The 17,351-nt window shown below is 51.3% G+C and overlaps 4 protein-coding genes and 1 long non-coding RNA gene across 5 annotated transcripts in view; 1 reads left to right on the forward strand and 4 right to left on the reverse strand.

The window, feature by feature from the left end:
• LOC139790584 (zinc finger protein 502-like) overlaps positions 1–12,165 on the reverse strand; it is a 41,015-nt gene extending 28,850 nt beyond the window's left edge. Inside the window, exon 1 of the mRNA XM_071732454.1 lies at positions 12,093–12,165. The gene's annotated coding sequence lies outside the window, so the exon portion shown is untranslated. The remainder of the gene's footprint in view (positions 1–12,092) is intronic.
• Positions 1–17,351, reverse strand: part of LOC139790612 (uncharacterized) — a 301,741-nt gene that overhangs the window by 56,116 nt on the left and 228,274 nt on the right. The window lies entirely within an intron of this gene.
• Positions 1,897–3,040, reverse strand: LOC139790548 (olfactory receptor 14A16-like). The gene has a single exon (XM_071732420.1). The coding sequence runs from the start codon at positions 2,854–2,856 to the stop codon at positions 1,897–1,899; it is 960 nt and encodes a 319-aa protein (XP_071588521.1). The 5' UTR covers positions 2,857–3,040.
• On the reverse strand, positions 6,738–8,653 carry LOC139790583 (zinc finger protein 502-like). The gene is made up of 2 exons (XM_071732452.1): positions 8,020–8,653; positions 6,738–7,851 (listed from the first exon to the last, which is right to left on the reverse strand). Exons 1-2 carry the CDS (start codon positions 8,516–8,518, stop codon positions 7,502–7,504), a joined length of 849 nt encoding a protein of 282 aa, XP_071588553.1. The 5' UTR covers positions 8,519–8,653; the 3' UTR covers positions 6,738–7,501.
• On the forward strand, positions 15,776–16,387 carry LOC139790549 (olfactory receptor 14J1-like). The gene has a single exon (XM_071732421.1). It carries the CDS (start codon positions 15,776–15,778, stop codon positions 16,385–16,387), a length of 612 nt encoding a protein of 203 aa, XP_071588522.1.

The raw sequence follows: 17,351 nt of genomic DNA on the forward strand, positions 1-17,351 counted from the left end.
TCCCCATAAAGAGGAAATAGACTGCCCACAGGTCAAAGCACCCACACTGGGATACGCTCTCAGGTATCTGAAAGAATTGGCTGTACAAGATGTGATCTATACCAATGATGAGACTGTAGATCCTTATCACATGCCATGCCCTAAGCCTGTGAGGCAAAGGTTTGTGCATGCTGCACCATCCCCATTTAACCCTACACTATCAGTAATGTTATAGGTTCCAGCCTGGGCCATGGCCAAGGTGAGTCCCTGTCAGGGGCAGACCCTGGATTTGTCCTTCTGGTATGTCCTGAGGCTCCTGCCCATCCAAGCTCCCCTCCTGTGCCCTTTCCCTGAGCACAGAGCCCTGCAGACCCCTTCAGTACAGACTCAGGCACAGAGGGTGTTGAGTCCCTCAGCCCAGCTCTGCTGCTGGTATCAAATCCCCACCTGTCCCTACTCTGGCTTCCCACGGGGAGTTTCTGACCCCACTGAAACCTCCCACCCTCAACTGAAAAGGTCATCCTGGGATGCTCTCCCATTGTCCCACGGGTGAATAATTCACACAGATGTTAGAAATGACTTTGGATTAATTTTTATTTTTTGGGTTTTGAATTGTTCCTATAACAACCTGGCCATTCATGGCCTAGAAATGCCAATTCTTTCTTTGTATGGAAGTGTTGGGGACCAGGTCAGATTCCAATATGGTCCCTCAGGGGTCTATAACAGGACCAGTCCTGTTCAATATCTTCACCAGTGACACAGAGAGTGGCATCACGTGCACCCTCAGGGAATTTGAAAGTGACACCATGCTGAGTGGGTCACGTGAGACACTGGAAGGACAGGATGTCAAGTAGAGCAGATGGTTTTAGTTAGTGGAAAATCAAGGACTCTGAGTAAGTGTGTCCTGGTTTGGGCCAGGATAAAGGTGATTTTCTGTCTTGTACTTTTGCTTTTAGCTAAGTCTCTTGTAAGTAGTTGCACTTGCTGAAATTAAGAGCAAGTTTCTCAGACAGTGTGTGTTTCTAGGACTGATAATACTTGATGTTTATAGTTACTGCTAGAGACTGGTATGCAGAGCCAAGGACACTGCTCAGCTCTGAGGAAAACATAAAGAGATCCCACCTGCATCCCTCCTTTGGGGAGGAACGGACAAGATAGATGCCAGAATTGACCAAACAGAGTATTCCATCCCATATACGTCATCCTCAGTATAAATTTGAGGGATCACGAGGGCCAAGCCATTGATTTCCTGCTTCCAGCTTCCAGCTGCCTGCCTTTCCTGCCTTTCCTGCTTCCCTTTCCTTCACCCTGGCATCCTGGAAGGATCCTGTCCGTTTGTCTGCCTGTGCTCCTGATCCGTGCCAGCCCTTATCTGTGTGTTCCTGCCTCCAGTTCCCGACTGCTGCTGACTCCAGGAGTCCAGCCTGGACTTTTCCAGAGCTGCCCTGCAGCCTCGGTGGTGACGTGAGAGCTATTGGGGGAAAGGGGGGAGGAATGTGGTATCCATTTTCTTGTATATTTGTATATATTTATTAATTTTTCCTATTTATCATTACTGTTTCATTAAAGTTGTGTAGTTTAGTTTCCAACCCATAAGTCTCTCTCCCTTATTCTCTCTCCTTTCTTATCAGGGAGGAGAGAGAGATTAATAGAGAGCGTCTGTTACTCGGTTTAATTGCCGGGCCAGTGTTAAACCGTGACAAAGTGTTAGAACAAATCTTAAAACAGAACCCGGTGAGACAAAGAACAGACATTTGTGAGTTTTAGCAATACATATCTAAACATTAATAAGGAACATAACCATGAATGACAACAAAAAGAGAGGGAACGATAAACCCAATAGTTACAGACAAAAAACAAACAATCAAATCCCCCCCCCCTAAATAAACAAAAGAAGGCAATAAGATATTGTGAGACTCATTTGTGGAGATCGGTGATGAATTTTTCATTGTTGAAAGATGTCAATGGAATAATTTTACAGAGAGAACCCTTGAGCTCCTGGTTCCTCATGCTGTAGATGAGGGGGTTCACTGCTGGAGGAACCACCGAGTATAAAAATGACACCACCAGATCCATGGAAGGGGAGAAGACGGAGAGGGGCTTCAGGTAGGCAAAGATGGCTGTGCTGATGAACAGGGAGACCACAGCCAGGTGAGGGAGGCACGTGGAAAAGGCTTTGTGCCTTCCCTGCTCAGACGGGATCTTTAGCACAGCCCTGAAGATCTCCACATAGGACACCACGATGAAAACAAAACACACAAATGATAAAGAGGCACTGACCACAAGAAGCCCAATTTCCCTGCAGTAGGAGTGTGAGCAGGAGAGCTTGAGGATCTGGGGAATTTCACAGAAGAACTGGTCCAGGGCACTGCCCTGGCAGAGGGGCAGGGAAAATGTATTGGCTGTGTGCAGCAGAGCAGTGAGAAACCCAGAGCCCCAGGCAGCTGCTGCCATGTGGACACAAGCTCTGCTGCCCAGGAGGGTCCCGTAGTGCAGGGGTTTGCAGATGGCCACGGAGCGGTCGTAGGACATGATGGTCAGGAGAGAGAATTCTGCTGTGATGAAGAAGACAAAGAAGAAAAGCTGTGCAGCACATCCGTTGTAGGAGATGTCCGTGTTGTCCCCGAGGGAACTGGCCATGGCTTTGGGCAGAGTGGTGGAGATGGATCCCAGGTCAAGGAGGGAAAGGTTGAGGAGGAAGAAGTACATGGGGGTGTGGAGGTGGTGGTCACAGGCAATGGTGGTGATGATGAGGCCGTTGCCCAGGAGGGCAGCCAGGTAGATGCCCAGGAAGAGCCAGAAGTGCAAGAGCTGCAGCTCCCGCCTGTCTGCAAATGCCAGGAGGAGGAACTGCCTGATGGAGCTGCTGTTGGACATCTGCTGATTCTAAAAGGCATGGGGAGCTGTTTGAGGAGGAAACACAAAAATTTAGGAGACGATTCTCTGAAAAATGAGACCCATTTCCCCTTCCATATCCCCATCCTACACACATACACTTCTCTAGGAGTTCTTCCTTGAAGCCCACGGCTGCAGCGCTGCTTGTTGCTGTTTGTGTCAGGAGGAGGAGAGATTCTGTTCACTGACTGCCAAGGAGTCATTCCAGCTCTACAACAGGGTCTTCATGGAAACCATGGGGACAGGGACCAGTCCTGGAGTGGACATTTTTCATATGAGATTGTTGGTAATGCCAAAGGCACTGCAGCTGCTGTGGAGGAACCCTCACAACAGAAGGCAGCTTAAGAGGCTTATTTTTGTATTTTGGTTTTTTTTTAGACCTCCCACCATCTCCTCTGAGGAGTGTTCTTGGGTATCAGAACCCCTCAGCATTGCTGCAGCACTCAGACAGAACAGAGTGAGCAAAGAGCATTGCCTGCAGCTGCATGCAGAGAAGGGGGAGCTGGGCTGTGTCTCTGCCTCTCCCTGCTGAGAGCAGAGGGACCCAGCTCAGAGCACTCAGTGTCTGACCCTTTCTCAAGCTCTCAGCACCCCGTTTCCAGCCCAGGACTCACGAGGCTCATTGTGCCCCCTGGAAGGCAGCTCCCAGCTTGGACAGACAGCCCAAGGAGACAGCCCAGGGATGGAATGAGGGCATCTGATGAAGGGAGGTCAGCTCCCTGCCCAGCCTCACTCAGACTGCACTGCCCAGAGCTTCCCAGGGCAGAGCACAGCTGGACACCTCCTTGCCTGAAACCATCTGCATGGCAGGAGCCCCAAGAGCTGTGCCTGCAGCTGAAACTCCCGCTCCCAACCTGACATCAACAGCAAGAGCAGCTGAGGGGGGCATGGAGAGAAGCAGAGGAAAGGCACTCAGGAAAGCCTTTCCCTCCCCCAGCCCTGCACAACCCCTCCCAGATGGTGATAATGCCTGGCAGGCACCTCCAGCCCCTGGGCAGGGGGAGGTGGGCACATGGCAGCACAGATGCACTTCAGCTCTCCTGTGAGCAGATGGAGGAGGAGGTGCCCTACACCAGAGACCTCATGGGCTGCCTGAGGGCTCTGCTGTCACACAGACCCTGATGGAGCTGGGAAGCTGATGCTGGATGTATCTGTAGGGTAAAGGAGGGTGAAAGCACTGGCTGAGGTTCCTAGCACACAGGAGGGTGATGGTGTAGGGACTCACAGCCCCTGATCTCACCTCCCCATATTAGGTTCTATCCCACCCTAACAACACAGAAAATTACAGCCTGACAAAAGCCAAGTTCTCAATACAAATCTCTGCCCTGATTTTGCCTATGAAAATCCCTTCAAAAATATTCTGGTGTGATCTGGATACGTGAGCATTGCTGACCCACAGAAACGTCATAAAACCAGAAGGACCCTGCGCTGTGCTCCCTGTCTCCTGCCAGCCACAGCTTCTGCCAGCACCAGGGAGCTCCCCGGGCAGGCTGAGAGCTGCCCCTGGCAGGCAGGCAGGCAGCAGAGTCCCTGCCCCAGCACACAGCCCCTGGCAGGCAGGACCCTGCTCTGAAGGACAGCCCTGGCCACCCCTGCCTGCACACACCCCCTCAGCCCCTGCAGCCATCCCCAGCAGAAGGCAGCCCCATGGCCTCTCCCTCTGACGCTGCTCCAAGACAAACTGCTCTGCCAAACCTTTTCCTCCTGCCCACCAAAATCCTCCGGAGGCATCCCAGCAGCTGTGGCCCAGGCTGCCAGCTGGAGAAGGAAGACCCCCTCCAGGAAGCCCAGCTTCACTGCCCTGCAGCCAGAGACTCACCATGGCAGAGGCTGGGAAGATTTCTCTCTCCCCCAGCCCAGGCAGCTCTCAGCTCTCCTCCCAGCCCAGGCTGCCTTTCTCCTCTCTCTGCCTCCTCTCTCTGCCCTGCCCTGCTGCCTGCAGGCAGTGCCCTCAGCCCTGCTGCGCTCTGCAGAGGAGCTGCTCCTGCCCAGAGCTCTCTCTCTGCAGCACTCTCTGCTTGCCAGCAGCTCTCTCAGGCTCAGGAGCCTGGCCCAGCAGCACAGGACCAGCAGCAGACTTGGCCACTTGCTCAGCTCTCTCGGGGCTCCCTCCAGCTCTCCCTGGGGCTCCCCAGGAACCCAATGGGACACACACTGAAGTCATGGCTCATGTCCCCTCCCTCCCTCCTTTCCAGCACAGCCACTTCCCCTCTAGAGACACAACCTCTGCTTCTCCCCCTCTCCCACTGGACACCCAGGCAGTGCCAGGGGGAATCTCCTTTCCCTCCTCTTCCCACGCAAGCCACGGGTGACACTGGAGGTGCCAGGGCTGCTCCAGCCTCAGTCAGGGTAGCTGCTCAATTGAGTGGCCAAGCACAGCCCTGGGGGGCTACAGGAAATGTCAGGGCACTCCAGCACAACCACCTGCTGCTGGCACAACAGCACAGGACTGTCACATCCCATGGCCTGACCCAGACAACAGCCAAAGGAGATTCCATCTCCCAGGCCAGAGTTTTCCTTTCAGGGAAAAGTTACCCTCTGAGGGTAAACAAGGAGTGACAGCCTCCTGACACCATGCGAGTACCCCTTGATCAGATTAAGATGAAAGGAAACTCAAGGTCTATTTCTCTACAGTCAAAACATCAATTCTGGAGCTCTAAGAATTGAAGTTTATTTTCAAGTAATTTTTAGGGAACACAAATCACTCACAAGTATGCATGAATATAGATATTCTAAAAGCACAAAAGTAGATACTTCAGTGTTCAGGCTGTGCAATCACAAAGGCTGATTGTTTGGATCACAAAAACCACATACTCAAATGACATCTCAAGACAGTGCAATCCCCTCACCCCATGAGTCCAAATATCACAAGGCACGATGATATCATAAGGCAATATCATAAGGCAATGATATCGTGATAGCTACAAGCTTAGCTTCTTCACTCCAGCTTCTTCAGTTCAGGCAGTGGTGATATGTATGATGTGCAGAGTCCTTGTTCTTCAAGCAGGGTCACCTCCAAAGCTAAGGGTTCTGTAGCAACATCCTTGGGACTTGATGTACCTGGGAATTTAGTTCTCAAAAACATTTTCTAATTCAATTGTTCAAGAGGTGCACTTTACAAACTGATGTCTTTTAGGACAGTAAAAGGGCACTCCAAATGAGAGACTTTATGAAAGCATTACATGCACTAACATTATTCACTATGTACCATGATCAGAAACTTTACAACAGTAGAACATAACAAAACCAAATACGAATGGAGGATTTACACAAATGCAGCACAATATTTCTAAAAAAGAACACATAATTAATTTTACTCAGTTTTTGTCCCTCTGTAGACTTTGGCAACCTTCTTATATCCCATAATCTCCTCTCATGGATAAGTTTTCCATAGTAATTACATTCCATTATCACACATACCCTTGCCATACACACACACCTACCCATATTAGTCACCTAGTAAATTTTCATGAGACTCCTTTAAACTATTGCTTATACATTTCTACTACATCTATACTTATACTTCTATAAAACTATTGCACATATGTTTCTCTAAACTACTACTTTAATTCCTTTAAAACTACTGCTTCAAAGGAAATCAATCAAGAAAGAAAGCAAGGAAGATTTTCTGGGGCTTTTCATCCAGATTCTTTTCTAATGAGCTCTCACTAACCCGTTCAATCATCTTGAAAAACTATTGGAGTTGTAATTCCCTTATTTCAGGAGACAACTGACAGAAGCCTTACTGCAGGCTGCTCGAGGTGTCCTAACACATCACCCATGGTGTCACAGAGGTTTCAGGAGAGCTCATGAAGCATCCCTCCTGACAGGCAAGGAGCAGTAACGCTCCTCTGAAGAGCTCCTGGAGTCTGCAGGCATCTACAAGGTGGTGAAGGGTCTGGAGAAGAAGTGCTCTGAGGAGAGACTGAGGGAATTGGGAATGTGCAGTTTGGAGAAGATGAGGCTGACAGCAGAGCTTCTTGCTCTCTACAACTCCCTGACAGGAGGTTGTGTTGAGGTGGGTGCTGGCCTCTTCTCTCAAGTGAACAATGAGAGGACAAGAGGATGTGGCCTGAAGTTGCACCAGGGGAGGTTTAAGAGGAAGAATTTCTTTTCTGAGAGAGTAGTTAGGTGTTGAAATAGTCAGCCCAGGAAGGTGGTGGAACCACCATCCCTGGAAGGATTTAAAAACCGTGTAGTAGAGATGATCCTGCTCTGTTGCTGTCAGCATTGTCCTGCAGTCTGCTGCCTCCCTCTTCTACTGCTCCCTCAGCTGCACGCCCAGCCTGGTGTGCAGGAAAAGTGTCCAGGATCCCATCCTGCCACATCCCTTTAGGAGGGTGTCATAATTGGAAATACTTTCCTGTTTATTCCTTATTCGGAAGAAAAAGCCTTCATGACGCTGAAACAAATATTAAAACTCAAGTTTTGCGTGGGATATCAAGCTGTTCCTGAGCTGACTCCATTTTGTTCTCCACGAGAAGTTGGAGAAATCATCATTGGTGTGATGGAGCTTGGAAAATGAGGGCAACTTGACCCTTCATACTTGGTGATGGCTGTGCTGGGTCAGGTAATGACAGATGAAATCTAATTTCCAGTAAAATCTCATCTTGCACTGGAATTAGCTTCAATGTTTTTTAATGGTATGGAGGCGTTGATGGGTTTTCAAATGGGAGCGTTGACGGAAGCTTTTCCCACAGTGGGGACACTTGTAGGGACGTTCACCCCTATGGATCAGTAGGTGTTGGGTAAGACTCGAGCTGGCTGTGAAGCTCTTCCCACAGTCAGGACACTTGTAGGGACGTTCACCCCTATGGATCCGTAAGTGTTGGGTGAGACCTGAGCTGGATGTGAAGCCCTTCCCACATTGGGGACACGTGTAGGGTTTTTCCCCAGTGTGGACATGTTGGTGATTAATCCAAGACGTGCTGTTGTTGAAGGCTTTCCCACAGTGAGTGCAGGGATACAACTTCTCTCCTGTATGGATGCGGCAATGGCGTGATAAATTGGAACTGTGGGCAAACTCCTTCCCACACTCCAGACACTTATAGGGTCTCCCTCCCATGTGGATACGGCGATGCTTTGATAAATTGGAACTCTGGTTAAACTCCTTCCCACACTCCAGACACTTATAGGGTTTCTCACCTGTGTGGATGCGGTGATGCTGTGATAATGCAGAACTCTGGGTAAACTCCTTCCCACACTCCAGACACTTATAGGGTCTCCCTCCCGTATGGATCCGTTGATGCTGTGATAAATGGGAACTTTGGGCAAACTCCTTCCCACACTCCAGACACTTATAGGGTTTCTCTCCTGTGTGGATGCGGCGATGCTGTGATAATGCAGAACTCTTGGAAAACTCCTTCTCACACTCCAGACATTTATAGGGTTTCTCTCCTGTGTGAACATGGTGATGCTGTGATAAATTGGATCTCCGGGAAAAATCCTTCCCACACTCCAGACACTTATAGGGTTTCTCTCCCGTGTGGATGCGGCGATGCTTTGATAAATTGGAACTGCAGTTAAACTCCTTCCCACACTCAGAACATTTAAAGGGTTTCTCACCCGTATGGATCCGTTGATGCTGGATCAAACGTGATCTCCTTTTAAAATCTTTCCCGCAGTCAGGGCAGGTGTAGGACATGGTGCCTGTGTGATGGTGTCACCGTTGGACCAGATCCGAACTGTCGCTAAACTGTCCCCCGCAGTCAGGACACCTCTGGGGTCTCTAACCCTGAAGGATTTTCTGATGGTGGAGATGGGCTGAGCGGATCCTAAACTTTCTCCTGCATTGCTCGCCAGTGTCAAATTTTAATCCTGGATGGATTCAATTATTTTTATTCAAAATCACACTTTGACTGAAAGCTTTCCTTTTCCTTAAGGCACCCAGAGACTTTTTTTTCCAAGATGGACTCACCCCGTGTTTGTGAAAGAAGCTCTAGTGTGCTAACAAAGTAGAGTTTGGGCTTTTTGTGAGGTGAGGGCAGCCAAAATCTACATCAAACTTACTGTGAGTGAAAATGGAGTGTGAGGTGAAATAGAGAGGTTAACCATAGACTTGGACACTCACTGATCATCCTTTACTTCCTATTTAGGATCTACGCTGGCACCCAAAACGCAAAGGGGGCAGAGGGTGCTGGGGTTTTCAGCCACTCCTGGCTTGAGCTGTGATGACCCAATTGTACTGACACTGCAAGAGGTAATTTAGGTCTCCCCCATTGCTGTCTTAAACCCCTGGGGTGATTTGGGGGTCTTATAACTCAATCAACCACTTTGGTTTGAGTTTGGATTCCCCGTCATGGTACCAAATCCCACCAAGACCTTGGGATTCCCCTATTGCACCCACATGCAGGATGAGCTGTCATCTACTGGGATGAGGTGGGATCTCCTGAGAAATTTTTGGAGCCCCTGATATTGGCTCTTCAGCCCTGGGATTATTAAGTCCCCTGGAAGTATTCCAGACTTGCCATCATTACCCCTGGCTCCAGGGTGATTTGAGGGTCTCCAGCTGAAGCCCCCAAACCATTGGGATGACTTTGGGATCCCCTATCACAGCCCTGCAAACCAGAAGGAGTTGGAAATCCCCGGATGAAGTGGGGGGAGACCCAATCACAGCTCCTCCACCCTCCTTAAAAAGTTGAGGGTCACCAATCCCACCACCCTCACCCCAGGGATAAGTTTAGTTCCCCCCTCTCACCCATCCTCCTCCATCCCCCATCTTGTGCTGCTCGCCCCCAGTTTGGGCAGTTCTGGGATAACCACCCCCCTCCCATCACCTCCCATCACCTTTCGGTACCTGCAGGGGGGGCACAGCCCAGGCTGGTGGGGAGGGGGGGCGATGCTCTGGCAGTCATCAGATGGGGGGTCCTGGCTGTGGGGTGGGGGTTGTGGGTGCAGTCCCAATGTGAAGGAGCAAAACCTCCTGGGAGCTGCAGTGCAATCATGGGAAATGTGGGGGGAGGAAGAAATGGTGGGAAGGGGCCTGGGGGGGAGGGACCTGACCTGGGGATGAGGTTGGAAGTTGGAAGGGGGAGGGACACTAGGGTTGTGTTCTGGGGGGGTTGGGGACATCAGGCTTGTGGCATGGGCCACATGGGAGGGGACACATCAGAGGTGGGTGGTGCTGACCCAACCTCAACACAAAGCCCACAGGCCCTGGAGATAAGAGGCTGTTAATTCACTGCTTTCAGGTGTAAACTCGGGGAGAATGACCAACCCAGTGGGTACTGCCCTGAGGGTTCTTTCTTATCCTTCACTTCCACTTCAGGCTCATCTTGTTTCTAATCCTGGGCAGAATTCACTCTAAAATATATTTTTTCTGTTCAGAGCACCTCAAGTTTTTTGAGGCTTCAGACTCCAACTAAACCAGAGCAAGGGAGATCAGAAGTGCTGTGTTGGGTTCTCTCCTGCTCCGCAAAGAGGGATATGTGTGACCATGGGCTAAAATCCAGGGCAGCTGCTCCGACCTGGCCAACCCCAGTGTTCCACAGTATGATCACAAACTGTCTCTTTTCAATGCAACCCTCGGGGCTCCATTCCTTCTCTATTTTCCCTCCAAGGGGTTTTCCAGTGATTAAAGACTTTGTAAACTGCAAGGCTTGTTCAGAGTGGTATGAGCTTTGGGGATGATCGCCTGGTACCCCCTTCATCACTTTCAAAGGTTACACATTTTATCACAAAATAACCAAATGAGGAGGGATGAGGAGGGACTTTTGACAAAGGCTTGGAGTGATCAGACAATGGGAAAATTGCTTCAGATTTGAAGAGGAATGATTGACTTGATATCTGAGGAAGAAATTCTTTTCTGTGAGGGAGACGAGAAACTGCATGAGGTTGCCCAGAGAATCTCTGGCTGCCCCATCCCTTTAAGTGTTCAAGGCAAGGTTGGAATGGGCTTAGAGCATCCTGGTGATTCATGGTTCTACATGAACACAACAAGGGAAGGTTATGGGATGTGTAAAATACCCCCATGAGTCTCAAAGGGGGATTTGTTGTTGAAAGGAAAGGGTTTACAGCCACAAAAGTTATTCCAGGCTTAAAAACCTGAAGGGCTGGTGCAATGGAGGTGGGGTGAGGGAATGGGAGGGCACACTTCCTGACCTGATCACAAAACAAAGACCTCAGGAGCCTGGAAATAAGAAGCTGTTGAATCAGTGCTTTCAGGTGTAAATCAGGAGGACAATGACCAAGGCAGCCTTTACTGCCCTGAAGGTTCTTCTGTGTCTTTGGTCTGCACAGCAAACCCTAAAGTCTTCTCCAAAGGCCCTTCAGGCTTTGGGGAAATGTCTCCTGGAACCTTTTCTGGACAGATCTTAATAAACGAAATATCTGCACTCTGGCTGGGGATTGGTTTTTGAATCAGGAGACAACTGACAGAAGCCTGACTGTAGGCTGCTGGAGGCATCCTGTCTCATGACCCACGGTGTCACAGAGGTTTCAGGAGAGCTCATGAAGCATCCCTCCTGACAGGCAAGGAGCAGTAACGCTCCTCTGAAGAGCTGTGCCAGCTCCTGGGCTCTACAGCCAGGCAGAAACACCCGTGCCCCACGCTCCCCAGGCTCCCTGGCAGCAGGACTGAGCAGCCACCAGAAACTCTGCCTGAACAGAACCAGGGGGGTTTGGGGAGAGAAGCCTCAGAATCAGCTCCTCAGACACCCAGAGCTTTTGCCAGCTGTGCTACTCGAGAATTTCAAGCACACCCAATCCAAACACAGCTCTCACAGCAGCCACAGTGCCTCTGCCATCAACATCTTCAAGCAGGGGAAAGGAACCGCTCTGAGAGCTGCAGGGCAGAGGAGAGGGGCAGCTGAGAGCAGTCCCCGAGGGGAGAGCAGTACTGGAGCAGAGACACCTTCCCCTCTGGGGAAAGGAGAGAGGAGAAGGGAGAGAGACTGAGGGGCTGGAAACTCAACTGCACAGCTGGCATGGAACAGCCCTGCTGGGAAGGAAAAGAAGGAAATGTAGACACAGAGAGACAAGAGGCATCTCACCTTCCTGCCCCTTGCCACAGCCATGCTCACGTTGCTCAAATGTGACTTTTTCTAAAATTTTATGTATTTCAGTTAGTAACTAATGTCACCCTGGTACAGAGTGCTCCTCCATGAGCTGCAGATCCACATCTGCCCCTCCGTGCTCCTCCATGGGCTGCAGGGGACAGCTGCCCTCTCCCCACAGCCTGCAGGGGAACTTCTGGTCTGGCCCTTCCTTCATTCACTGACCTTGGGGTCTTGTGGAGGGCTGGGAGCAGGCTTCCACCTCCTTCTCCGTGGACATCTTGGGCATTTTCTGCCACAGATATTGCATGGTCACCCTGGGGCAGCTGCTGACTCCTGAGGGAGGTGCTCACCCGGTAATGGGCACCCCAGGTCTCCACACCCCTTATATACCCCCATGGTCACCATGGTCACCCCCATGAAAATGGTGTCCAGGCACCAGACCCTGCATCACAAAGCCCTGATGGTGACTGTGGAGACTCCCAGGCCTGGAACTGGCTAGGAATGTGTCACAGAATCGTGGAATGGGTTGGGTTGGAAGCATTAAAGATCATCTAGTTCCAACTCCTCCCACTAAACTGAAGCCAACCCTGCCCCTATCCCCATGGAACTCATTGTGAGCAGTAGAGGGTAATCCTGGAAGTGCCCAAAGGGTGGGTCTGGGCATGGTGGAGCTTTTCCCCACAGTGGGAAACAGCTTGAGCAAGAAAGAATGGCCCAAAGTGCAGCTGGGGATGCCTGGAGTGGAGAGCAGAAGAAAGAAATGTCACTGCAAGGGCCATGCTGGGGAACACCACATCCCCCAGAAGGAGCCTGGATCAGCCCAAGGCTCTGTGTGCCAAGGCAGAGGCAGGGAGGACACAGAGATGTCAGGAGAGGAAGGGGACAGCAAGGTGGGGCAGGCGGGTGAAGGAGCAGAGCCTGCAGGGCAAGAGGCACAGGGGATGGGACAGCCCAGGACAGACTGTGCTGGAGATGAGAGAGGGCAAAGGTGTGGAAAAGCTGGAGGCACACTTGGCAGAGCCAAGCTCTCCATGCCTTTGCTGCTGGCTCTTGTCTCTGTCCCTGATGGCCATGGGGAGACAAGTGGAGCTTCCAGCAGCACTGGGGCTCAGGGCCTCCTTGTCCATGTGCAGGAGGCTGGCTGGGAGGTGCCGGGCCATAGTCCTGCCCTTGGCATTGCCCATCTCTACATGCCAGTGCTGCCAGGAGAGCCCTGAGGGCTGAGGGAGGGACAGGATCTCCCTCCCTTGCCAGGGGCTGGGGCTCAGGGCTGGCACCTTTGGGGAATGGGCTCAGGGCTGGGCCCTTTGCAGTCCTGACACACAGCCAGGCTTCCTCAGCACCAGAGCCACCTGCACCTTCCTTTTCCCCACCTGCCATCACTGCCTCCTGCTTCCTGCTCCCCCCACACCTTGCAGGGGACGCTGCTTCCTCAGGGCTGTCCCTCAGGGGGACCCAGGCACACACCAAGAAACTTTGGACTCTGCCTTGGACTTGCTTGTTAAGAAAGAAGTTTCTGCAGCTTCCTCTCCTTGCCCCTTGAGCAATTGTCATGGGCTCAGCATCAACCCCCCAGAGGGCTCCTGACAGCTGTGAGCTGGGCTCCTGGGATGGAGGGTGCTGCTGGCAATTGGGCAGTGCTGCAGAGAGACAGCTCTGGGCAGGAGCAGCTCCTCTGCAGAGCGCAGCAGGGCTGAGGGCACTGCCAGGGTATCTGGGGGAGATGAGCAAGGCAGAGAGAGCTTCAAGGGGGTGAAGATGGAGGGGATGAGTGCCAGCTGAGTGGAGGAGAACCTTCCCAGCTTCTGTCATGGTGAGTGTCTGGTGCAGGGCAGTGAAGCTGGTGCAGTTGCTGGAGGCATCTCCTAAAGCTGCAGAGCCAGAGCTGCTGGGAGCTGTAAGGGGGGAAGGGGCTGGAGGTGGAAGGGGAATTGTGAAGAGGAGTGAGGGGGTGTGAGCAGGCAGGGGTGGCCAGGGCTGTCCTTCAGAGCAGGGTCCTGCAGCCCAGGGGCTGTGTGCTGGGGCAGGGACTCTGCTGCCTGCATGCCTGCCAGGGGCAGCTCTCAGCCTGCCCAGGGAGCTCCCTGGTGCTGGCAGAAGCTGTGGCTGGCAGGAGACAGGGAGCACAGGACAGGCTCCTGGTGCTGCTGAGAGAGGGATGAATTGCTCAGGACTGCTCACAGCTCCAGCTGATGCCCAGAATATTTTTGACTTTTGACTTTTCAGGAGTCCCTTTGGGGAAGGCCTTTCCTGCTCCAGTCTGGGCTCTCCTCAGGCTCTGCTTCCACTTGTCTCTCCAGGGCATGGAAAGCTCTTCCTGCACTCTGCAGAAGGCACACAGACCCCAGTTCTCCTCAGCCCTTGTCTGAGCTGCTCCTGAGCCCCTGCACAGGCAGAGATGCCCCTGGACAGGTCCTGCTGCTGCCAGGAGGGGTCTGCAGGGCAGAGCTGAGCACTCAGTAGGTGGAATGGGGGCTGTGAGCACTGACAGGGAGGAGAGCTGGGGACAGAGAAAGAGCTGCAGGCAGCAGAGATGGGCAGGGATGGAGAGGGAACTGCTGCCTGGAAGATGATGGCAGGGGGGATTCCTGCCCCTCCCAGCCATCCCCTGCAGAGCTGCTGCCCTCCCTAGAGCTAAACCCTGCTCTCTGTCACACAGCACAGTCCCCCAGCCCTTCAGATCATGGGCACTGAATTCTGAGGATCCTTCCAGCAGTTTCCCCACCAGAGAGGAGAAACGCTGGAGTCTCTGCCTGTGTCTCCCTGTCCCGACTCTCTTGGCAGCAGAACTTTGGCAGGTTCCCCTCTTGTCCCTGCTGCTGCTGCCCTTGTTCTTCCCCTTCTTTTTGCTGGGCTGGGATGTGGGGATTTGGGTGCAGCTCAGACATTGATGCTGCAGGTCTTGTCCTGCTGCTGTATCCATGGAGGAAAAGCATCCAAACTTACTCAAATTTGGGGCTGTAGGGACTACAGGATGTGGGGTGGGTATCAGCCCACCCTCCCATCAGGATACCCCAACTTTAGGGTCTTTGCCTCTTTGTGCAGCTGAGAGCAGGACTGATGGACAGAGCCGCTGTCCTCACTCTGCACTAAGGGACAGTCCTTTTGCCTCTCAGCACCCTCAAGGTTTTAGTTTCAGAGAAGAAATTTTAGGGGCTTCAGCATTATAATACTTCTCATGTGTTTTTGAGAAACTGGACCAGAACAAATCATGCTGAATCCGTTCAGCTTTGCTCTTCTGGCTGATGGTGTATTGTCCTGACAATGCTGAAAATCTCTCGTATTGTAACATTGCATATAATTTCAGATCAACATTTTCTTATTTATTAATTCCTGTAGGGCAAGACTGACTCCTGCAGAGCCCAAAGTTCAGACCCTGCTCTGAGTGACACTGTAAGCCAGCAAAAACTACAGCTTGTGAATGGGACAGGCAAAAATCCTTCCTGTAAGGAGTGAGGTGGTTTGAGGATTTCTGTGAATTTCTAAAAGAATTTGCTCAGACAAATCTGACCTGACTTACTTATCCCTTTTCTTTTTCTGACAGTGCACCAGAGGCAGGAGATGTCCAACAGCAGCTCCATCAGGCAGTTCCTCCTCCTGGCACTTGCAGACAGGCGGGAGCTGCAGCTCTTGCACTTCTGGCTCTTCCTGGGCATCTACCTGGCTGCCCTCCTGGGCAACGGCCTCATCATCACCACCATCGCCTGTGACCACCACCTCCACACCCCCATGTACTTCTTCCTCCTCAACCTCTCCCTCCTCGACCTGGGATCCGTCTCCACCACTCTGCCCAAAGCCATGGCCAATTCCCTCGGGACAACAGGGACATCTCCTACAAGGCATGTGCTGCACAGCTCTTCTTCTTTGTCTTCTTCATCTCAGCAGAGTTTTGTCTCCTGACCATCATGTCCTACGACTGCTCCGTGGCCATCTGCAAACCCCTGCACTACGGGACCCTCCTGGGCAGCAGAGCTTGTGTCCACATGGCAGCAGCTGCCTGGGGCACTGGGTTTCTCACTGCTCTGCTGCACACAGCCAATACATTTTCCCTGCCCCTCTGCCAGGGCAATGCCCTGGACCAGTTCTTCTGTGAAATCCCCCAGATCCTCAAGCTCTCCTGCTCACACTCCTACCTCAGGGAAATTTGGGTTGTGGTTGTAGGTTGCTGTTTTGGGTGTTTTGTTTTCATCGTGGTGTCCTATGTGTGGATCTTCAGGGCTGTGCTGAGGATCCCCTCTGAGCAGGGAAGGCACAAAGCCTTTTCCACGTGCCTCCCTCACCTGGCCATGGTCTCCCTGTTCATCAGCACAGCCATCTTTGCCCACCTGAAGCCCCCCTCCATCTCCTCCCCATCCCTGGACCTGGTGGTGTCATTTCTGTACTCGGTGGTTCCTCCAGCAGTGAATCCCCTCATCTACAGCCTGAGGAACCAGGAGCTCAAGGGTGCTGCATGGAAACTAATGACTTCATTTTTTTCTCAAATAATAAAATGCTCAATTTTTCATGCATATAATTGATAATGTATCTCATATTGTTGCAGGTGGCGGGGGAGGTGAAAATTTAGAAGTAGTTATGCTAAGGTTTGGACTGGTCAAGCAGGACAGAAAAGCAGGAAACTGACAAGGAAAGTGTTAATGTGCTGAGAAGAGGGGAACAGTTTATCAACAAGGAATGCGCTGGGAAGAGGGGAACAGCTTATCAAAGGGGATTAGTCGAGCATGAACATGAAGAAAAGTAAACTGACATTGAAGATAAGGGTTATTATGCATGTAAGGGGGGTTGATGGTGGGAGACAGTCAAAACAATATCTTAAATTGAAAAAGTATGAGATTTGCGGTTCGTAGATGTCTCTCTATTGTTATCTGCATGTAACTGTTTCACAACTGAAATTCCGCACGAAGGCTTAATTGTAAAAAGGGTATAAAAGCTGAACCGAAAACGGGGATCGTTGGAATCCTGACTTGGGACGCCAGTCCTCAGGTTTCCCGGGCCCCGAATAAAGCACCGCATAAACTGGCACTCTGTTGGTTTGTGTCTTGACTTCGGGCAACAATATCATTAGTAATGTCTCTCATAACAGATTCAACGTGCCCTCTGTGACTTCTGATGATGGAGGCTTTTGGCTCTCTTTTACAAGTGATAATGATGTGCATAAAGAAATCTTTCATTGTTCATACCATTTCCAGTTCTGTGGTTTTCTTTCTGATGTTAAACAAAAGGCTGCTGGAAAGTTTTTTTTAAATGACTCCTATGTTGTCTGGGCATTGCAATAAATAAGGATTCCAGCAGTGAATTCTTTACCTGATGTCCTTTTTCTGAGCCTTCCTCTGGTGTTAGGTTTAGATCCAGACACACTTGGAGTTCCCTGGGAAGAAATTTAGGAAGCAAGGGGGTTCACTCTGACCCTTGTGACCCAACAGGAGGTCCTTCCTCATTCTCTTCTCTGATCCCTGAACAAAACACTCCAACCCTCTCCAGCTC

Source organism: Heliangelus exortis, assembly GCF_036169615.1.
Source record: "Heliangelus exortis chromosome W unlocalized genomic scaffold, bHelExo1.hap1 SUPER_W_unloc_2, whole genome shotgun sequence".
NCBI lineage: Eukaryota > Metazoa > Chordata > Aves > Apodiformes > Trochilidae > Heliangelus > Heliangelus exortis.